This window comes from Pleurodeles waltl, chromosome 2_2, assembly GCF_031143425.1.
Source record: "Pleurodeles waltl isolate 20211129_DDA chromosome 2_2, aPleWal1.hap1.20221129, whole genome shotgun sequence".
Lineage (NCBI taxonomy): Eukaryota > Metazoa > Chordata > Amphibia > Caudata > Salamandridae > Pleurodeles > Pleurodeles waltl.
In genome coordinates this window covers 203,831,900-203,855,518 of record NC_090439.1, presented here as the reverse complement: position 1 = coordinate 203,855,518, position 23,619 = coordinate 203,831,900, and the positions used below count along the sequence as shown (strand labels likewise).

The following is a 23,619-nucleotide window of genomic DNA, read 5'->3' as shown; positions in this document are numbered from 1 at the left end:
ACTACACATTTTTACACAATATTCAAGAGAAGTAGTCATAGTATGTGTATCCAGAACCCCCTTATCCTGAATAAATGCTATTGAGTGGACAGGTTTAGCAGCCACAAAAAATGTAGAGCTTGATGTGGGAAACTGGTACCCTGTTGCAGTACCCCCACACAAACATTTTGCCTAGTTTCTGAATGCAACTTGGACTGGATTGCTCTGGGATCCTACTAACCAGGTCCCCAGTGCTGTGACCTTTCCCTAAAATTGCAAAGGAATTCATACAACTGGCAACATATTTTGCCTCCCCTATAAGTCCTCAATAAATGGTACTTAGGTACCCAGGGCATGGGGTACTAAGGGTAAGCCCCTGAGGGCAGCAGCACAGATTGTTCCACACTCATGGACAATGCACCCAGATGTACTCAGCACTGACATTGCAGGCTGACTGTCCTGGTGCAACCCTAAAATGCAAGCTCGACACGGCACACAGCCTGTGTGCCCTATCTACTACATACTGCATGCAATATATGTAAGTCACCTCTCTGATAGGCCTTCCTGTCCTAAGGCAGGGTGCACTATACTGTATGTGTGGGCATAGATGCATGAGCAATATGCCCCTTCTGTGTCCTTGCGAAACCTGGCACATAGTAAGTGAACAGAGCAGCCATTCTAAATGCATGTGCTGGACACTGGTTGTAGGAAAGTACCCTCTTTTTGGCATGTTACCCCCAATTTCTGCCTGATGTCCGTGTGCTTCACTGTGTCACTGGAATCCTGCTAACCAGGACCCCAGTTCTTATTCTCTCTCTCTTCTCAAATTTGTCACTACATGCTGGTAACCTAGTATTTCATCCCAAATTGGCATACTGGTGCCCCCTTATAAGTCCCTAGTATATGGTACTTAGGTACCCATGACACTGGGGCTGCAGCATTACTTTTGCCACCCATAGGGAGCCCATGCAAAGGCTTCTACAGGACGGCGACTGCAGCCTGTGTGAAATGGTGCATGCACCATTTCACAGCCATTTCCACTGCACCAGGTTTCTTATAAGTCACCTATATGTCAGGCCTTCCAACCCTGAAGGCTGGGTGCAAAGTACCTGTGTGTGAGGGCACCCCTGCACCAGCAGAGGTACCCCTACGTTGTCCAGGACCATTTTCCCAGACTTCGTGAGTGCGGGGATGCTATTTTATGAGTGCACAGGGCATAGGTCACCAGCTATGTCCATCTTCACAATTGTAACTCCGAATATGGCCATGCAAGTTGTCTAACATCTGGGAAGTCTACCCCAATACTGATTCTAGTATTGGTTTCACAATTCCATGCACTCTGGGGGCTCCGCAGTGGACTCCCAGTACTGCCATACCAGCCTTCTGAGGTTTTCCAGGCAGCCCCAGCTGCTGCCACCTCACAGACATGTTTCTGCCCTCCTGTTGCTTGAGCAGCTCAAGCCCAGGAAGGCAGAACAATGCGTTTCCTTTAGCAGAGGGGTGTTACACCCTCTCTCCCTTTGGAAATAGGTGTTACAGGCATGGGAGGGGTAGCCTCCCAGAGCCCCTGGAAATGCTTTGAAGGGCATAAATGGTGCCCTCCTTGCATAATCCTGTCTACACCGGTTCAGGGACCCCCAGTCCCTGCTCTGGCGCAAAACTGGACAAAGGAAGGGGGAGTGACCACTCCCCTGTCCATCACCACCCCAGGGGTGGTGCCCAGAGCTCTTCCAGAGTGTCCCTGGGTTTTGCCATCTTGGATTCCAAGGTGGTGGGGCACTTTGGAAGCATCTGAGAGGCCAGGGCCAGCAAGTGACGTCAGAGCCCTCCCCTGATAGGTGCTTACCTGTGTAGCTAGCCAGTCCCCCTTTCAGGGCTATTTAGGGTCTTTCCTCTGGGTGTTTCTTCAAATTTGGATTGCAAGACTCCAGCAGGAATCTTCTGCATCCTTTACTTCATCTTCTACTGACAGAACTGCAGCTGGATCCTCCAGGAACTCTACAAACTGCAACAAAGAAGCAAAGATTACTTCTGCAACATTGTATCTTCAGCTCCTGCCAGCAACTGCAACTATTTCCAGGTTGAGCATCCTCCGAGGACTGCCTGTCTTCAGCCTGCACCAGAAGAACCGAAGGAATCTCCCTTGAAGTGAAGCAGTCAATTCTCTGCTTCAGCAGGCACCCCTCTGCAGCAACGACCAGTGCATGGGTCCCCTCTCCCGACGAAGTGCATGGATCCAGCAACACGGGTGGTGGACTGAAGTTGTCCCGATGGTCCTACGGTTCAGCTGTCCAACTTTGGTGGAGGTAAGAGCTTGCCTCCCCACGCAAGACAGTACCCCTGTGCACCGCATGATTTACAGTTGCCAAGGCTTGTGTGCGACCTTCCACAAAGTTTTTCATACACAGCACAGCTTAGGCCCCTAGCACTCCTTCCTGTGACGCACTGTTTCCTGAGTGGTTCTCCAGCAGCGTGGGATCCCTTTGTGTCATGCTGCATGGGCCTCCATTCGCACCTTCTTTGTCCCGTGCTGTGGGACTCCTGTGCGTGCAACCTGGTCTTCTGAGGGTTGTCTGAGTTGCTGAGAGCCCCCTCTGCCTCCTCCTCCTGGGTAGAGGCCACCAGGTCCTTCCTGGTCCCAAGCAGCGCCATTTTCCGCTAACTGCGAGCTTTGCATGTGCCAAGGCTTGTTGGCGGAATCCAGCAACACAAACCAGACTGCAATCATCCATCCGGCGTGGGACATCTTCTGCACCAACCAGTATCCCACATCTGTCTTCTTGGGTGCATAACTGACTTTGTCTTCTCACCAGTGGTTCTTCTTTTGCACTTTCATCCAGGTTATCAGGGGCTCCTGTTCTCTCTGGACTCTTCAGTACTTCTTGGACTTGGTCCCCTTCTTCCACCCGTCTTCAGGTCCAGGAATCCATCATTCGTGTTGTGCAGTCTCTTCTGGTTCTTGCATAATCTTCTATCACAACTTCTTGTGTGTTCTAGGAAACTTACTGTGATTTAATCCTGTTTTCCTGGGCTCTGGGGTGGGTTCTATTACTTACCTTTGGTGTTTTCTTACACTCCCAGCACCCCTCTACACACTGCACTTGCCTAGGTGGGAAACTGACTTTTGCATACCACTATTTTAGTATATGGTTTGTGTTCCCCCTAGGCCCACTGCAACCTATTGTGGTTTTCACTATTTGCGCTGTTTTTACAGCTATTTCTGCATTATAGTGTATATACTGTGTATATTACTTACCACCTAAGGGAGTATAGTCTCTAAGGCATTTTTGGCATTATGGGGGTGATTCTGAGCTTGGCGGGCGGCGGGAGGCGCCCGCCAAGCGGGAACCGCCAGAAGACCGTACCGCGGTCAAAAGACCGCAGCGGTCATTCTGGGTTTCCCACTGGGCTGGCGGGCGACCGCCAAAAGGCCGCCCGCCAGCCCAGCGGGAAACACCCTTCCACGAGGAAGCCGGCTCCGAATGGATCCGGCGGAGTGGAAGGGGTGCGACGGGTGCAGTAGCACCCGTCTCGAATTTCAGTGTCTGCTAAGCAGACACTGAAATTCTAAGTGGGGCCCTCTTACGGGGGCCCCTGCAGTGCCCATGCCATTGGCCCCCAGGGGCCCCACGACACCCCATACCGCCATCCTGTTCCTGGCGGGCGAAACCGCCAGGAACAGGATGGCGGTATGGGGGTCGGAATCCCCATGGCGGCGCAGCAAGCTGCGCCGCCATGGAGGATTCCCCTGGGCAGCGGAAAGCCGGCGGGAGACCGCCGACTTTCCGTTTCTGGCCGCGGCTGTACCGCCGCGGTCAGAATGCCCAAAGGAGCACCGCCAGCCTGTTGGCGGTGCTCCCGCGGACCACGGCCCTGGCGGTTTTTACCGCCAGGGTCAGAATGACCGCCTATGTCACTAAAAATAAAGTACCTTTATTTTTGTAACACTGAGTATTTTCTTTCATGTGTGTGAATACTGTGTGACTACAATGGTAATGCAAGAGCTTTGCATGTCTCCTAGATAAGCCTTGGCTGCTCAGCTACAGCTATCCCTAGACAGCCTGGCTTCTAGACACTGACTATAGTTCACTAATAAGGGATAACTGGAACTGGTATAAGGTGTAAGTATCTTTGGTACCCACTACAAACTAGGCCAGCCTCCTACATGGATCAGTACGAGTTTCACAGCTACATGATGGCTACTTTGAACCCTGAGTTGTTTAATTTGAAACAACTCAGAATGATAAATCCAGTCTGGTACCAGTATTGGATTTATTGCAAAATGCACCCAGGGGCCACCTTAGAAGTGACCTTGCAAAGCTAACTAACACTGGCATGGTTTCTGGCTGGTCTCAACCAGCTTGCCACCGCCAGACAGGATTCTGGAACCCTGGAGTGAGAGCTCCTGCTCTTTGGGTCCCAGAACAAAGCTCATCCTGGGTGGGTGTGTCCCATCTCCCTCCTCAGGAATGTGCACTGCCCTGCTAGTGAGCGTTAAAGGGTTTACCACCTTTGAAACTTGACCCCCAGGCCTGCTGCTAGAAGCAGATGGCCGCCCGATGCAAACCTCCACTTTTGGCGAGAGCTGAGGTGGGAAAATACACAAAGGACAGGGGGAGTGGCCACCACCAGCTTGCACAACCCCTAAGGTGACCCCTCCATTTCATTTTCCTCCATCTTGTATGGTAGGAAAATAGCCTATCAGGGATAGAGATGTGACCTCTGCCCACAGGAAGTGGTCACATAGTGGGTGAAGCCATCCTAATGTAGATGACCCATTGGTCACTACAAGGTACTCCCCTAAATGCCCACTACATACAGTATTTAAAGGACACCCCTAGACTAGAGATTCAAATTCCAAGGACTCAAGAAGATTAGCAGCAAAGAAGATCCAAGGCTCAAGAACTGAAGTCCTGCTACATGAAGAAAAAGGCACCAAACGCTGCCTGCTGCACCCAGGGCTCGACAGTCGCCGCTGAGGGGTTGCTCAGACATTGAACTGACTCTAAAAAACCCCAGAGGACCTCCACTCTTCTAAAAATCGCTTAGGATCTCCCTTCAGAGTGAAGACATCCCTCTTTTGCATCAAAGACCCAAAAACCAGTGAAGTCCACTTCACTGACTGGCTGCTGACCAAGAAACCAGATGTTGCAGCCAGACCAGTTTTCACCTGGAGTATGAACCCTGCAAGTGTGCTAAGTTTGGTGGCACTGTGACCTCCAATGGCTGAACAGTGCAATAGTCAGGGGTACTGGACCCCCAACGTTGGACTCCCAGAAGGAAAGTCCACTCCAAACTGCAAAAGGACCAGGAGGAAGCCCCAGTCAAGGGACTTCAGAATACACCAGAATTCCCCATCAGAGTGATCCTGCTGACCTGCAAGCAATCCTCAAAGTGACCTACCTTCTGCTTCCAAGGCACCTTTGTGCACAGCTCTTGGCTCACCTATTTGCTCTGCACCCAGCAACTCTGTGCCCTGCACTGAAGGTCCAGCTTTGTTCTAAAAGTCCCCCACCCCTTGCGACCTTGACACTCCGTACTCACCTTGAAGTCCACCTGTGCAGTGCTTTTCCAAGTGGTACCACGCAGTGGCTTGCAACAGCTCCAAAGACTTTCTGCAGCTGCTCCTGCCGCAACTTGGAGCCGCCAAACGTTTCCAGCGGGTCCACAGGGCCCACCGATGACCTCAACCTACAACCAAAAGGAGACATTGGTAAACGTATTGTGTGATTTTATGTGGATTTTTAAAGTCTTTCTCTTTAATTCCTATGGTGCGTAATTCTGCACAGAACTGAGACATTTTCTAAACTTCTCCTGTCCAAAATTAGCCTAACTGCGTAAAGATTAGAGCATTAGGTGGTCTAGTTTTTATCTCTGTAAATCAACATGTGGTTGCCCGGACCCTCTGTACATTTTACAATGTTTTGCACACTAAATAGAGGGCCAGACTCCTACACTCCACAGATGAAAAGGCTCATAACTTGCCCTTCTGTGCTTTTATCGTTGTCAGAGGATGACATAGGTTGAACTGAAGTTAAGTTTGCCTTATACAATGTTAATTCTTCAGGGGTTTCTCATGCAGAACCAAGAACCTCTTCTGCCAAATTACCAGTGTAGAGAGTTATAGTATGGAATTGGGCTAGATTCTAATATGCTCTACTCTCAAGAGTTCCACACTGAGGGTGAGCCTCCCTCAAAACAAAAAAACTGATCTTTAGCAGGGCGAGGAAAAGGCCCCGTGATGAATCATGCCTCGTAGTGTGAGTGAGGGCCCAGCATCCTCCATAATACAGTACTTCTTTATTTTTGGTGTCCACTGCACAGGGGCGGGCCCTCCACGAGAGGAGTGTCGCCCACTACAAAAATGCCCCAGAGTTGAAAAATAAAATGGTAATTAACTTTATTACCACTTTATTTTTCAGCACCCCGTCCTGAACCGAGTCTCAGGAAGGGTTGGGGCAATAGCTGCTGAGTGACAGCAGCAGGGAGCTGTACACTTGGTTAAAGTGCGCATGTCCCTTTGGCGGGCCATCTTGTGACGGCCAGCCAGACATGAGCACTTTAAAAATCTCTAACCCACCTTAAGACAGCTGTGTTAGAGAAAGCACAGGCCTCCAGCGCTCTGGGGAGCGCTGAGAGAGCCCGCTCCCACCAATCCTGACACTGGTTTCATGTTGGTTACCAGCATGAAACCAGGGTCAGGATTTGGTAGCTCTGTTTCCTGTTCCCCGTGCCGCGTTGAAGCCACAATGAGAGGAGGATGCCGTCAGAAGAGGAAGACCCGTCCCAGGCAGCTAAATGCCTTCTCTTTTAAAAAAAAAAAATTATATTATTGTATCCCCCCACCCCCCTGCCGAAAATAGAAACCAGTTGCCACTGCCACTACACGCTTTTTGATAGCAGCTAGCCCAACTTCTAATGTGGCTGGACCGTTCTTTTCCAATCATATTATAATTGTCTGACTTGCGAGAATGGAACAGACAGATGTTTCTGATTTTCTATCTTGCTCTTTTTCAATTTTGTAGTACAGGCAGCGCATAACCTTCATTCTGTCCAGGCCTTCTCTCAGCCAGGAGGTCTTTCAAGAAGTCAAAAAAAATAATGATTTGGAGTGCAGTGTTGTCAGTCATCAAAGTTGTCTGAGCTCTCAGGACCTGGCTCCCTCTTCTTCATATGATGGCAGTCAGGCTAGCATAGCCTTTTCCCTTTTCTCACTTACCGTTTTGTTGGCCAGTCTTGTTCCTTGGCAAGTTGTCCCATTTATGGTTGATGACTTGGAGCCCAAAAGCTAGACATTTTAAAGTTGTGTATGTTTAATGAAGTGGAGGGTGCCCTGCAATTGTCACGTTGTCCTTCTATTTTGAGATTGCACTTGCAGCACTGAATGCCGTACTTACAAGCACTGGATGTTCTTCTGCTTGTGATGTGCAGATCACATGATGCTTTCTTTTTGTTGTGACCCTTTAAATAATTTTGATTTATTTTTGTATGGTAATTCTTGGGGTGGACAACCTCTTATTTGCGTATCCAGATGGCAGCCATCTATTTGTTTACAGAACCGTGAGGACTTTGACTCTAGATGAGGGTTATACATGTAGGCTTTGAGAGTGTTTCAGCTGGCCTGCCCCTAAGTTCACCTACATTTCTTTCTTGCGATTGTCCTCTCTCCTCTGCACCCTGACAAATGCTCCTTTTGAACTTTTAGAGGAGGCACCAATAGCATTTTTGACCTGGAAGGTGTCATTTTTGAGTACCAATACGTTCACTAGACATTTGTGATAGATTTGGGGCTTTTTGAGAAGGGAGGTATATTTGAGATTTCTCACTGATGGTTTGATGCTGAGGCCTTCATATTTTAGGGCTAAGGTTTTGACCCATTTTCACCTTTCACAGGATACTGATTTACCTACATTGTCTCCTGAGATTGCTGAAGAGCACAATCAAGATTTGTTTAAAGAGTGTATAAATTTAAATGGTGCACTGCAAACTCCATGCACCTTCAGATTACATTGGCGAAAGTGAATTTCAGTATTTGATGAGGTGACAGAGTATCAGCCACAGTCATATGTAGAACGTTCAAGATTACAATGGACGAAGCAAGAGTGCACATATTGTCACCTGAGGCATTGCAACTTTAAGAAGCCATGTGATTGTGTGTTATTTATTACACCTTACCCTTCACAACAGATGACCATTCAATTAACCTGAAAGCTGGCCTTCAGTTGTTCAGTATCTGCAAAACATTATAACACAGGCTGCCAGGCTAAGTATTGATTGTAATTATAGTCAGCATACATACATTAAGCTATCTATTTCCAGGACTCGAAGTGATTTGCTCCACTCAGAGGAGCGAGTTGAACTCAAAAGGGGAGCAAATACATAATCATTTGATTCCTTCACCCAGTAAACATTCTTTGGTTCTCAGAAAACATTTAATAAAAATTAGGGAAGCAGCAACTGGTTGGCGGTTGAAATGGACCCCTGTAAATCTTTTATTAGGAGATTTTGTTGCGGCAAGGAAACGTGTCTACATAGTAAAAAATAAGAACTACATACACATTGAATCTTTACAGTACAAATTATACACGCCTTCCTTAAACAGTTATGAGACACAAGTAGAATAGTTAACGTAAGTCACATCTATTTTTCGAGTCCGTTGCTGATTCGTCCAGTTTTTAAAGTTAATCGAAAAGTCTTTATAGTGTTAAAAGAGCACATTAATTAACTTTTATCTTGCAAGTTCATTGCCAAAATCTTCCATTTATCATAATTCAGTATGTATGATTTACTACTGTTTTAAGCTTGGTTCTTCACATTGCCGTTTTCGTATTCAATGCTTGCTATATGGACGCGATCTTGCGGGTGGTCATCCTGCTTTGAGCAGCAGTTCTTAATAACTTTGTAAACAGCATATCCTGGAATTACAACGCTAGGCACCCCAGCCAGAATTACAATTATGGCATTTACCCAATTTGGGTAAGTGATGCTTTTTGCTTTGGGAAAGAAATCCTGTTTAAAAAAAAAGAAAAAACCTTAAGGACCAAGAAATATGACAGGAGTAAATAAGAAACAGTTTACCTAAAACGGTTCTATGTAAAAACTAGTGTGCAAAGCAAGTAATTCTGTTATCAATGGTATGTATTAATCCTTTCATTAGACCATTTTATTTTAGCGTTATTGATATTTTTAATTATAGGTGTTTGTATAGCGATGACCTTGGTGAGACTATTACCAGAATGTTACGAGGAAGATCATGAGAGCATAAACTAATTGAACAAGCTGGAATTAAGGCCATCCTGAACTTTGCATGGTCTGTCTCCTTTGGGAGTAGAGAGCAACTTGAACTACAAGAACTATTTATTTATTTAATAAAGTAATGAATCTACACACACAGTTCTGCACCACCATGCGAAAATCCGTTCACATATCAGTCAAATAATATCACAGTTTTAAAAAGTACAAATGTGCTCTCCAGTATGCAGAATTTCATCATAAAATCAATTAGCAATCAATATTATTATAACAGTACTAAAAAGTGCAAATATGTCTTCAAACACATGACATTTAATCATAACACCACATATCATCACTATAATTGTGAAAAATGGAAACCCGCATTCCATGAACAATTTCAGCTATACCATAGACTTTTTAAATTTACCATTTTAAAAATATCACAAAAAAACCCTTCAACCTGTAGCAAACATTTAACAATAGAGAATTCATCATAAGGATTAACTCTTCTTCATATGTTTCACAAGCTTTATTTGGCAGTATTGTTTTTCCTTACAAGTTTTTTTAGGTTTTTCATTCTTTATACAGACTTAGGGCCTAATTTAGAATTTGACAGACAGTTTACTCCATCACAAATGTGACCGATATTACGTTCGCTGCATTACGATCTCCGTAGGCTATTATAGGATTCTAGTATGGTGGACAAGATATCCGTCACGTTTGTGATGGAGTAACCGGTCCGCTAAATTCTAAATCAGGCCCTTAGTAAACATAGGGGCAGATTTAAGAGCCTCTTGCACCATCTAACAACACATTAGCTTCATTTTTTTACGCTACTGTGGCTTTAGATGGCCAAAAACGCCACACCAGATTTACAAAGTGGCACAATGCATGCATTGCACCACTTTGTAATCATTTGCTCTACATCATGCATAAACCATGCATAATGTATGCAAAGGGGGCTTTCTCCTGTTAGGGGGCCTAAAAAATGTCATGAAGAAATCTAAGAGATTTCTTTGCGTCATTTTTTTGGTCACTTTTAATGCCTGCTCAGAGCAGGCAATAAAAGGAGACACCATTATTCATAATGGGCCTCAATGAGCTTTGCAGGAGTTGCTTCAAAATTATTGACGCTAATCCTGCAAAGTTCCAAACTTATATCAAAGATTGACGCTAATGTGGTGTTAGATGGCCAAAAACGCAGCACCAGATTAACAAAGTGGTGCAATGCATGGATTGTGCAACTTTAAAAACTTTTTTTTATTTTTTATTTCCGGTATAAATATACAAAAATAGAACAAGAATTATGCCTAAGTAGCATTAAACCAAGACAGTCCACTTGCTGTGGCTGGTCAGATCGCAATAACCTTGGCATATATGCCTTGATAACAGAATCAGCAAAACATTGGTTCTAATCTCTGTTTAATTTATAACCATGTCAAAGTTACAATCATTTTATATAGAGAATGCATTATTATACTTTATTAACAAGCTCTATTTCACACCACTCTAGTTTTCCTTGTTTATGACTTACTACTCTAAATAGTGCCATATAACTGTAAACCGTTTTATACTCCCAGCACGTTTTGAGTATGCTTCCTCATATTTCTTAGTTCTTAGCATTTTATTCTACCAGTTGTGCATAGCAGGAATCGTTTGAGTCCGCCAAAGCTGAAGTATTAATTATCGGGCTACAGCAAAAACTATTGCTTTAAAGTATTGTTGATATTTTGTTTGCTGACGTTTTTTCTCGGAAACTCCAAACAGAACTAAGCTTGGTTCTAGCTGGATCCTTAAATTGGAGCTAGGAATTATTACTTTCTCTATTTCCAACCAGAACTTTGTTAGTTTAAGGCAGTCTAAAAAAACATGTAGCCAGTTCCTGCGCCCTTCCTGATGGCAGCGAAAACATTGATCGGGAACTGCTGTGAACATTTTATGTATCTTTTCAGGAGTGTAGTAAGCCATCCATCTGGAAAGAAAGGACATTCTTTTATAATTAGCTGCCTTCAAAGATTTATAGCCTATTTCCGAAATAATTCTCCACTCTCCATTAGATGTTAGACATTGGGGGTTATTACAACTTTGGAGGAGGTGTTAATCCGTCCCAAATGTGACGGATATACCACTAGCCGTATTACGAGTTCCATAGGATATAATGGACTCGTAATACGGCTGGTGGTATATCCGTCACTTTACCGTCACTTTTGGGACGGATTAACACCTCCTCCAAAGTTGTAATAACCCCCATTGTGTTGTTCTAAAGATATTATCCCTGAAATCTGAAATTATTGTCGAAGCTTGGCTATCAACTAGCATTCTGTACCAATTCCCTGTACCAAGTACTTTACTTCTGATTAAAGCCTTCCATGTCGGATGTTCCTGGGTACTTTCCCGAGGTATATTAGCTCAAAGAAAACGGGAACTCTGAAAAAAGCTAAAAAAGAGTCTAGTTGGCATATCCCCGAGTCTATTTGTGACCTCATCCCAAGTGATGTACCTGTTATTTAAAATAAAGATGGCCATCTCTTTAAAGCCTTTACTATTACATTGGGCTATCACCGTTTCTGGAAGATATAGACCACAGTATTTACACTCCTATAATTGTAGATAAATATAACATGTTGGTATTTGATATGTTTTGCTTAAAATCTCTGCTCTTTTATCAAAATCCTGAATATATTTATATCGTTTTTTTTTGGGAGTTTCATAGTTTTAATAAATGCTGGGAGACTTATTGCTGATTCTGCAACCATTCCTGTAACCAAAAAATGTCCATGGTTCCTCCAATAGCCAAGTGTCATGCCAATATTTCCTGCAATGCGGCCTGATTATAAACTTGAAAATTAGGGGGTGCCAGGCCCCCTTGATTTATATTCAATTGAATAACTGAAAGCCTTACCCTTGGTGCTTTCTTCCTCCAAATAAAATATCATATCATGGAGTTCACGAAAGTAAGTACTGTTTATTCTTATTGGAATGTTATTGAATAAAAAAAGAAACAACAGGAGATTTGACATCTTGAATAAGGAGACTCTACCTATCAGAGTCCACGGAAGAACTATCCATCTATCCAAAAGTGCTTGTACTTTTGCAGACCTCTCAAGATAATTAAGATGAAACAGCTGTCCGTAATTCTTCGTGACATAAATTCCCAGATAACTAATAGGCTCGGATGAATTAGCTTGCGACTGTAAAGCATGGGGAAGATTCACTATTCCTGCGTTAAATAAAATAACCTCCGTTTTACTTTCATTAATCTTGTATTCCATTATTTAAGTGAACTCATTAATCTGAGCCAGTGCTCTTTGGATATTATCAATCTCTGGTTTTAAGTATAAAATGATGTCATCAGCGAAGAGCTTAATTTTGGGCATATCCAGAATTGGTGGTATGATTTCCTGCGAGCTACGTATTATCTGGGCAAGAGGTTCAATAAAGAAGGCAAACAGTATGGGGGAGAGGGGGCATCCCTTTCTAGTACCTCTTTTAATCTGAATTGTGCCTCTAACATTTGAGTTAATAACAATTCTAGCATGAGCACCCTGGTACAGCTGCCTTATCATCGAAGTAAGTTGAATAGGGAAGCCAAATTTGGTTAGGAAATATAACAAGGTTCCCTAATTAACTAGATCAAAGGCTTTCTCTGCGTCTAGCATTATCATTACTGCTAAAGCAGATACGTTAATTAGAAATATTAATGAGTGTTTATGCATTTTGAATAATAAAAAATGTAGACATAACGTAGAGAATAAATGTGCATGTTTAAAAATGTGCCCACGGAGAGTGGTCACCGAGAGTCACTAATTATGTGAAAAGAGCAACTAATATATGTAATATTGAAAATGTACTAAAATAATGTAGTAGTATGTCATATTGAGATATATAATGTATGTTTTGCATTATATTATAGAGCTAACTTAGCCGAAGTTGTGGCCTCGTTTTGCCAGACTTATAAAACACAAAGAGAGAGTACTGGGAGTATTGCTATCCCACACCACCTCCCAAGAGAAATCTATATAATCACTAAAGGTGTGGGGTAGTAGAGACTGAGGGTAGAACAGGGTCAGTGTTCCCTCAGTAGGCGGTGTCAGTTAGGTCGCCTTAAGCTATGAAACGGGGAAGGCATGGGTGAAAAGTGTCCCAGCAACGGGGTGCTGTGTTGTCCTACAGGGATTGGTGGTCACTAATGAATTAATCTTGAGTTGATTTGAATAAAGATTGAATATTGATTGTTGATGGCATTGGTTATTACATGACTAGGATACTCTATACGAATCAAAAGGTTCATTGACCTATAAGCGCCCCCTTGTAAGTTTACTGATTAAGGACCAGGCATGCCAGCATTACCGCAGGGATAGTATTGACCGAAAAATTGTCGATTGCCTGTATTAAAAAGTTTGTATCATCAGCCTGCTAGCTACAAAACCGTTCTGGTTTTTATGCATTAATTGGTGCGCAACTGGTGTGATCCTGATAGCCCAGATCTTTATTTAAATGTTATATTCTGCAGTCAGCAGACTGATTGGACGGTATGCATCAGGTTTCAGCGGGTTTTTATTTTTTTCAGAAAGCTAACTATTGTTGATTCTTTGAATGTTGGAGGAATTACTGCTCCCTTGAGTATTGCATTACATAAAACCATTAGGAAGGGTGCAAGCTCTTCACAAGAAGGTTTCGTAGAATTCTACTGGAAAGCCATTGCCAACGCAAGCTTTAGCACTTGGCAATTTCTGGATAGCTTCCTTAATCTCAGATAGCGTAATCTTCTGTGCTATGTTGTTTTGAACTTTTGACGAGATTTTAGGTTAACATGATAGATTTGTAATACTGCCCTAACTGTGCAAGTGAAACTGCGTAGTCAGTCTCATACATTTTTGAGTAGTTTGTAATAAATACCCAAGCAATATCCTCATACTCAGCAACAATTGCGCTAGTATCGGGATCCTGTATTTGATGTATTGTCTGTTTTTCGTAATTTGTGCGAGTGGTCCAGGCCAAGTATTTACCTATCTGTTGACTTTCTTCATAGACTTGCTGTTGATACGCCCTCGCGCTATTACCTCTTCAAGAAAAAAATAATCTTTTAGCTGAGCCTTAGTTTGATTAAGGTTACGCCTTGTCATTTCCTGGCCTCCTGTTTTAATACAATCATCTGTCGCCTTATCTATTGCCATCTGAAGTTTTTTAATTTGGAGCTCTTGCTGTCGCGTCTGGAATACTTTAAAAAAAATAATTTGGCCCCTGACTGTCGCTTTGAATGCCTCACATACATTGAATGGGGATGCAGAATTCTGATTAAGGTGGAAGAACTCCTGTATAAATTTACTCATATCTGTGACCCACTGCTGATTACTAAGCAAAGATCTATCAAGCTGCCATCTGGGTCTTTCTTTGCTAGCTGGCTCAGGTTCTATTGTCACTGCGACCGCTGAATGGTCAGAAAAAGGGTTTGCCCGTATCTCCGAGCCAACCTTCTTCAACGTACGAGATATTAAAAAAAAAATATCTGGGAGGAAGTTCTGTATCGATGCGAAAAACAAGTATATTGAGTGGCTACTGGGTATTCTTCTCGCCAGGGGTCAACTAACTGGAAATCACTTTTCATTATACTCAAAAGTCTTTTAGTTTTGGGTTTTAGTTGCCTTTTTTCCCGATTAGAGGTATCTAGTTTTATATCTTGAATGAAATTAAAATCCCCTCAATAATAAAAGGGCCCGTGGTACTCATTGCTATATTATAAAGTTGCATTAGTGACTCTACTTCATCCGTGACTGGCACACAATAATTAACCAGATTAACTTGGGCTCCAGATAGTAAAGCTTTGAGCCAGATCCACCTCCCCTTAGGGTCTCTAATAACCACTTTTATGATCCAGTCGACTCTATTACTGAGATATATTGCCACCCCTGTGACTGCTAATCCAGATGAGGCGAATACAGCCACTGAGTACTGTTTTGCAATATATATTTTGGGGCTATTACTCTTCAAATGAGTTTCTTGGAAATAAATGACATCAGGGTTGAATGACATCTACCACTTTAACATTGCCTTGCATTTCTGCCTATTTGCGATTTGCATTGCAGGAAATGACCTTAAGCTTGACCATGCTTCTTAGTTAGCTCAGTGGTAAACCTCATCCAGCTATATCGAGAGTATGCTGCTTCATAAATGTAGGAAACTACCATCTTGCCTGGCATGTTTCCCCCATTCTTACATGTATGTCAGTTTGTTTTTGCCTGTCTCACTGGGATCCTGCTAGCCAGGACCCGAGTGCTCATAGTTTGTTGCCTGAATGTGTGTACCTGTGTAGTGCTTAACTGTGTCACTTAGGATCTGCTAATCAGAACCTCAGTGCTCATGCTCTCTCTGCCTTTAAATTTGTCACTATAGGCTAGTGACCACTTTTACCAATTTCAATTGGCAAACTGGAACACCCCTATAATTCCCTAGTATATGGTACCTAGGTACCCAGGGTATTGGGGTTCCAGGAGATCCCTATGGACTGCAGCATTTCTTTTGCCACCCATAGGGAGCTCAGACAAACCTTTACACAGGACTGCCATTGCAGCCTGAGTGAAATAAAACACATGTTATTTCACAGCCATTTTCACTGCATTTAAGTAACTTATAAGTCACCTAAATGTCTAACCTTCACTTGCTGAAGGTTAGGTGCAAAGTTACTAAGTGTGAGGGCACCCTTGCACTAGTAAAGGTGCCCCCACATAGTTCAGGGCCATTTCCCCAGACTTTGTGAGTGCGGGGACACCATTACACGCGTGCACTACATATAGGTCAATACCTATATGTAGCTTCACAATAGTACAACCAAATATGGCCATATAACATGTCTAAGATCATGGAATTGTCCCCCCATTCCAAATCTGGTATTGGGAAGCCAATTCCATGCATCCTGGGGGCTCCACTATGGGTCCCCAGTACTGCCAAACCAGCTCTCTGGGGTTTGCTCTGCAGCTACAGCTGCTGCCACCCCACACACAGGGTTCTGCCCTCCTGGGGTCTAGGCAGCCCAGTCCCAGGGAGGCAGAACAAAGAATTTCCTCTGAGAGAGGGTGTTACACCCTCTCCCTTTGGAAATAGGTGTTAAAGGCTGGGGAGGGGTAGCCTCTCCCAGCCTCTGGAAATGCTTTGAAGGGCACAGATGGTGCCCTCCTTGCATAAGCCAGACTACACCGGTTTAGAGAACCCCCAGTCCCTGCTCTGGCGCGAAACTGGACAAAGGAAAGGGGAGTGACCACTTCCCTGTCCATGACCACCCCAGGGGTGGTGCCCAGAGCTCCTCCAGTGTGTCTCAGACCTCTGCCATCTTGCTTTCAGAGGTGTGGGGGCACTCTGGAGGCCTCTGAGTGGCCAGTGCCCGCAGGTGACGTCAGAGAGCCCTCCTGATAGGTGCATACCTGACTAGGTGGCCAATCCTCCTCTGAGGGCTATTTAGAGTCTCTCCAGTGGGTTTTTCCTCAGATTACGACTTGCAAGAATTAATCAGGGTTCTTCTGCACTTGTCTCTTTGACTTCTGCCAAGGATCGACCGCTGACTGCTCCAGGACGCCTGCAAAACTGAAACAAAGTAGCGAGAAGACTACCAGCGACATTGTAGCGCCTAATCCTGCTGGCTTTCGTGACTGTTTCCTGGTGGTGCATGCTCTGGGGGCTGCTTGACTTCACCCTGCACTGGAAGCCACAAAGAAATCTCCTGTGGGTCAATGGAATCTTCCCCCTGCTCCAGCAGGCACCAAACATCAGTGTCACCGGTACTCTGGGTCCCCTCTCACCCTGACGAGTGTGGCCCCTTGAACATAGGTGGGTGACCCAAGTAACCCAAACTGTCCAGTGGTCCAACTGTCCAAATTTGGAGGAGGTAAGTCCTTGCCTCCCCTCTCCAGACAGGAATCCTTGTGCACCACGTGATCTGCAGCCACAAGGGCTTCTGTGCACATTTCCAAGAAATCCTGCATGCACAGCTGACCCTAGGCCCCCAAGCACTCTGTCCTGCGATGCTCAGCTCCATGAGTTGATCTCTGGTGTCGTGGGACCTCCTTTTGCAGTGTTGAGATGACTGCTGTGTTCAGACTTCTTGAACCGGTGTTCAAAGACTTCTGCGGGTGCTTCCTTTTTGAGTGAGGGCTCTCTATGTTGCTGAAGGCCCCATCTGTCTCCTCTCCCTAGTGGCGATATCCTGGTCCTTCCTGGGCCCGGGCAGCACCCTTTTTTTCCAACCATGACTCTTGCAGCTAGAAGGCTTGTTTGCAGTATTTTGCCATGGAAACAACTCTGCATCCTCCAGCACGCCGTGGGACATCTTCTGCACGAAGAAAAACTTCCTACCTCCTTCCGTTGTTGCAAATCTTGCAGCTTCTTTCAACCGGAGGCTGCCATTTTGCACCAGGGTTTAGTGGGCTCCTGCCCCCCCTGGACACTTTCGCGACTCTTGGACTTGGTCCCCTTCCTTTGCAGGTCCTCAGGTCCAGGAATCCGTCTTCAGTGCTTTGCAGTCTGTTGTTTTCTTTGCAAAATCCTTTATCACGACTTTAGTGTGTTTCTGGGGAAATAGTAGTATTTTACTCCTACTTTCCAGGGTCTTGGGGTGGGGTATCTTTTGCACCCTTAGGGCCATATTTATACTCTGTTTTCACCGGATTTGCGTCGTTTTTTTTTACGCAAATTCGACGCAAAACGAACTCCATATTTATACTTTGGCGTTAGACGCATCTAGCGCCAAAGTTCATGGAGTTTGCGTCATTTTTTAGCGTGGACACCTTCCTTGCGTTAATGATATGCAAGGTAGGCGTTCCCGTCTAAAAAATGACTCCGAGGCATGTGCGCCGTAATTATACTCCCGGGCAAAAATGACGCCCGGGAGTGGGTGGGTCAAAAAAAATTACATCCAGCCGCTTTTGCGTTGTTTTTTAGCGCCTGGTCAGGGCAGGCGTTAAGGGACCTGTGGGCTCGGAAGGAGCCCAGAGGTGCCCTCCCATGCCCCCAGGGACACCCCCTGCCACCCTTGCCCACCCCAGGAGGACGCCCAAGGATGGAGGGACCCACCCCTGGGACATTAAGGTAAGTGCTGGTAAGTATTTTTTTTTTTATTTTTTTGTGGCATAGGGGGGCCTGATTTGTGCCACCCTACATGCCACTATGCCCAATGACCATGCCCAGGGGACATAAGTCCCCTGGGCATGCCATTGGGCAAGGGGGCATGACTCCTGTCTTTGCTAAGACAGGAGTCATTTGAATGGGGGTTGGGAGTAAAAAAAAAATGGCGCAAATCGGGTTGAGGCGAAAAGTTTGCCTCAGCCTGACTTGCCCCATTTTTTGACGCCCAAGCTCCATTTTCCCCTACGCCGGCGCTGCCTGGTGTAAGTCATTTTTTTTCACGCACACCAGGCAGCTCCGCCGGCTAACGCCGGCTAACGTCATTGAATAAATACGGCGCCCACATGGCGCTTCAGAATGGCGTTAGCCGGCGTTAACTTTTTTGACGCACAACTGCGTTGGCGCAGTTGTGCGTCGAAAAGTATAAATATGGCCCTTAGTGTTTTCTAAGTACACACGAAAGTACGGGGTTCTCTAGAAGCGGACGTCGCGGATATTAGCGTAGTCCTAGGTTGTATGTATTCCTATTTGGAAGGGTAACGTCAGTGGAATGTCAGTTGGAAATTACCGAGTGGAACAGCGAGGGGTGGGAAGAAGGGAATTTCCTTTTACGGACTAGGTGGTCTCACACACTATATAGTGTCATGCTTCATCATTTGACCACCTAGACCCACCCAGGTAGGACATTGCCACCTGGGCGGACTCAACCTCACTGTTAAAGGAACAGGAGGGAGTGCGTAAATAAACTTGTTTCTGGAAAGATCGGGATCCAGCTAATCTACTGAAAAACTAAAAACACCTAAGCAGACACCTGTGAAGAGCAACAAATTTAATGGTGGTGTCTGTCTGGTGTAGTTAAAAAAAGGGGGGTTGGGACACCTCTGTGAGGACAAGGACTCACAGGGTCACCTAACTAATTACTAGCCAACATGTTTCTGCCCTCAAAAGTGAGCCAATGAAGGTCTCGGGGCATTCGTCAGGGCCTAGGATCCCTACGTCTCACGTTGGAGGAAAATACTCTATGGGGAAATCAAAGAGTGAGAAAATGAAAAAAGAATGATCTACATTACCCAAGGAATTACCTTGAGGCGGCCTATGGGGAGAAAAACAATTAATTAGCACACTGGTGGCATACAGCACTGCAAAACCAACCGACTACACACGTGTCAAGGGGATGCATTCATGCACGAAACACATATGTTCAAAAAAGGTAAAATACATGCGTGGAGTGACTGAGTGGGTATATCTACACAAGTGGACAGTCCTATCACTGCAGGGAATTATAGTTCTTACCCTTTTCTTAGAGGCAGCTAGCCTCTGGTATCCAGGAGGGGGAGTGTCCCCTTATAGTCACACACTAAGGGATAGAGATGAACATAAAGACGAAGTGAGGAGAGGAACAGAAGTAGGCAGAATAGATACAGAGGGAGCGATAGGGGGGGGGAAAAAAGCAAGTTCCCAGTAGGAACCCTCTATTGCTGGTAGAAAAATACTGGTTAAGAGAAACCGAAGTGACTATAGACAAAAAAAGTAAGTTTAAAAGCAATAAGGGCTTATCTGTGTTGCCTTTGATCCGGTATGCCACTCACTACATCAAAGGGGACGCTCGCCGTGCGCCTACTTCGTCCTCTCCTTGGACCGCTTGTGACAAGTGGCTGAGGGAGAACGGTCTATTTATGGCTGTAAGAAATTCCAGGTGCGCCCTGTTAGCGCGTAAATTGGAGTTCAATTAATGTTAATCACCGCCGCGGGCCTCTTTGCGTTACTAGCCTCGATATGATTGCCGTAATGGCGGGCGCACCGGCCTAGCCGGGGCGCCGGCATGAATGTGATCGAGTTCAAAGGCGGGCCTCTTTAGGTTGATGGCGCGATGTGCTTTGCCGCACCCGCGGGCGCCCCAGCAGTGCTGGGGCGCCGGCATGAATGCGGGCGAGTGCAAGGGTGGGGCCCGAGCCGGAAGATTCCGGCCCGAGCGCCACCAGCGGAAGGCTCGCGTTTACAGTGGCCGCTGGGAAATGTAGTTCCCAGCGGTCCCGTAGCCCAAAGGGCTAAGAAAGAAAGAAAAAACGAGGAAAAACGAGGGGAAGGATAAAGAAAAGGAAGGAGAGGGTGGGGGGAAAAAAAGAGGGGGGGGAAACGAAAGAAAGGGAGGAGGGAGAAGGGATATTGTAGAAGAAATGCAACCGGGGGGGGGGGGGGGGAAGGGGAAGAAAAAGATAGAGCAGAAGCGGACGGAAGGGAGGACTCATAAATTAGTCAGAGAAATCATTTATTGAGTGTGAACCAAGGGATCTCATCATTAAGACCATTGGTGTCCGTGTGTAATCTCCAGACCCAACGTTGTTCGGCCTGGAGCAATCTCTGTGTCATATTGGAGGACGATGGAGATAGTTGCTCAATGACCGTCCAGTGTAAGTCATCTGCCGAATGTTTTTCCAGAAGGAAGTGGTTAGTCAATTTAGTAGCCTCTCGTTTACAACGGATCGTACTCCTATGTTCACAGATTCTCGTGGCGACCTTTCTAGATGTCATTCCCACGTATTTAAGGTTACAGGGGCATCTAATCAAATATATCACGTTTTTGCTGTTACAGTTGGTTAGGGATCTTTGAGCCCATGGAGTCTTAAGGTCTAGGTCTATTGTGGTTGACTTTTTGGTGAAACAGCAGACACTGCAGTTGCCACATGGGTAGTGTCCTCTTGGTGGTGGGAGGCCCCATAGTGTGGTTAGTGTCGTCAGGGAATTGTTTTTTTCTTCTTTGGGTCTTGTGTGGACAACCATGTCCCGTATGTTTGTGGCTCTTTTAAACGCATGTAGTGGCTGCTGAAAAGGTAAACCACCAGATATAAGGATTTTCCACTCATCATTGATGATTTTCTGAATCTTATTGGATAGTGGATTAAAGGTAGTCACACACACAATTTGTTCAGTGTCAGACGTCTCTGGTGTCGTGGGACCTCCTTTTGCAGTGTTGAGATGACTGCTGTGTTCAGACTTCTTGAACCGGTGTTCAAAGACTTCTGCGGGTGCTTCCTTTTTGAGTGAGGGCTCTCTATGTTGCTGAAGGCCCCATCTGTCTCCTCTCCCTAGTGGCGATATCCTGGTCCTTCCTGGGCCCGGGCAGCACCCTTTTTTTCCAACCATGACTCTTGCAGCTAGAAGGCTTGTTTGCAGTATTTTGCCATGGAAACAACTCTGCATCCTCCAGCACGCCGTGGGACATCTTCTGCACGAAGAAAAACTTCCTACCTCCTTCCGTTGTTGCAAATCTTGCAGCTTCTTTCAACCGGAGGCTGCCATTTTGCACCAGGGTTTAGTGGGCTCCTGCCCCCCCTGGACACTTTCGCGACTCTTGGACTTGGTCCCCTTCCTTTGCAGGTCCTCAGGTCCAGGAATCCGTCTTCAGTGCTTTGCAGTCTGTTGTTTTCTTTGCAAAATCCTTTATCACGACTTTAGTGTGTTTCTGGGGAAATAGTAGTATTTTACTCCTACTTTCCAGGGTCTTGGGGTGGGGTATCTTTTGCACCCTTAGGGCCATATTTATACTCTGTTTTCACCGGATTTGCGTCGTTTTTTTTTACGCAAATTCGACGCAAAACGAACTCCATATTTATACTTTGGCGTTAGACGCATCTAGCGCCAAAGTTCATGGAGTTTGCGTCATTTTTTAGCGTGGACACCTTCCTTGCGTTAATGATATGCAAGGTAGGCGTTCCCGTCTAAAAAATGACTCCGAGGCATGTGCGCCGTAATTATACTCCCGGGCAAAAATGACGCCCGGGAGTGGGTGGGTCAAAAAAAATTACATCCAGCCGCTTTTGCGTTGTTTTTTAGCGCCTGGTCAGGGCAGGCGTTAAGGGACCTGTGGGCTCGGAAGGAGCCCAGAGGTGCCCTCCCATGCCCCCAGGGACACCCCCTGCCACCCTTGCCCACCCCAGGAGGACGCCCAAGGATGGAGGGACCCACCCCTGGGACATTAAGGTAAGTGCTGGTAAGTATTTTTTTTGTTATTTTTTTGTGGCATAGGGGGGCCTGATTTGTGCCACCCTACATGCCACTATGCCCAATGACCATGCCCAGGGGACATAAGTCCCCTGGGCATGCCATTGGGCAAGGGGGCATGACTCCTGTCTTTGCTAAGACAGGAGTCATTTGAATGGGGGTTGGGAGTAAAAAAAAAATGGCGCAAATCGGGTTGAGGCGAAAAGTTTGCCTCAGCCTGACTTGCCCCATTTTTTGACGCCCAAGCTCCATTTTCCCCTACGCCGGCGCTGCCTGGTGTAAGTCATTTTTTTTCACGCACACCAGGCAGCTCCGCCGGCTAACGCCGGCTAACGTCATTGAATAAATACGGCGCCCACATGGCGCTTCAGAATGGCGTTAGCCGGCGTTAACTTTTTTGACGCACAACTGCGTTGGCGCAGTTGTGCGTCGAAAAGTATAAATATGGCCCTTAGTGTTTTCTTACACTCCCAGCGATCCTCTACACACTACACAAGTCTAGGGGTCCATTCGTGGTTCGCATTCCACTTTCTTAGTATATGGTTTGTGTTGCCCCAGGCCTATTGCATCCTATTGTATTCTACAGGGTTTGCACTACATCCTGACTGTTTTACTTACCTGATTTGGTTTATTGTGTATATTTTGTGAATGTTACTTACATCCTAAGGGTGTATATCCTCTGAGATATTCTTGGCACATTGTCACTAAAATAAAGTACCTTTATTTTTAGTAACACTGAGTATTGTCTTTCTTATGATATAGTACCTATATGATATAAGTGGTATTGCATGAGCTTTGCATGTCTCCTAGTTCAGCCTAAGCTGCTCTGCTATAGCTACCTCTATCAGCCTAAGCTGCTAGAACACTACTACATTCACTAACAAGGGATAACTGGACCTTGTGTAAGGTGTAAGTACCCAAGGTACCCACTACAAACTAGGCCAGCCTCCTACATACATTGCCTGGGTCAAGGGGTGTGGGGATGGCGCAGTTGGTGATTCCTCAGACATGCTCCAGTTTTGCAGTAAAGTGTCAATGGGTCAGAAACTAGCCTGCTGGAATGCCATATTGTTTCATGAGTGAATCAAAGGATAGCAAGACCCTTTGTGAAATAGGTCGCCTGTGCAAGTGAAACCAGGATTTTCCCATTTCCCCACCAACCTCCCCTTTGTGGCCTGATGGAAACTGTGTATGCTCCCCAGGGGAGTTTCTTGCTCGTAGAATGTTGTGTTAGGAGCCCTTTTGTAGTTTCGGTGAGTGATGCGCACCAGGTTGTGAGAGGTGTGGGGG

The 23,619-nt window shown here is 45.6% G+C and overlaps 1 protein-coding gene across 1 annotated transcript in view; it reads right to left on the bottom strand.

Moving 5' to 3' along the window:
* Positions 1 to 8,440: 8,440 nt before the first annotated feature.
* Positions 8,441 to 23,619, bottom strand: part of SLC6A19 (solute carrier family 6 member 19) — a 1,531,867-nt gene continuing 1,516,688 nt past the window's right edge. The window contains exon 12 of the mRNA XM_069219637.1: positions 8,441 to 8,988. Within this exon, the coding sequence (XP_069075738.1) occupies positions 8,776 to 8,988 (213 nt within the window). The 3' untranslated portion in view covers positions 8,441 to 8,775. The remainder of the gene's footprint in view (positions 8,989 to 23,619) is intronic.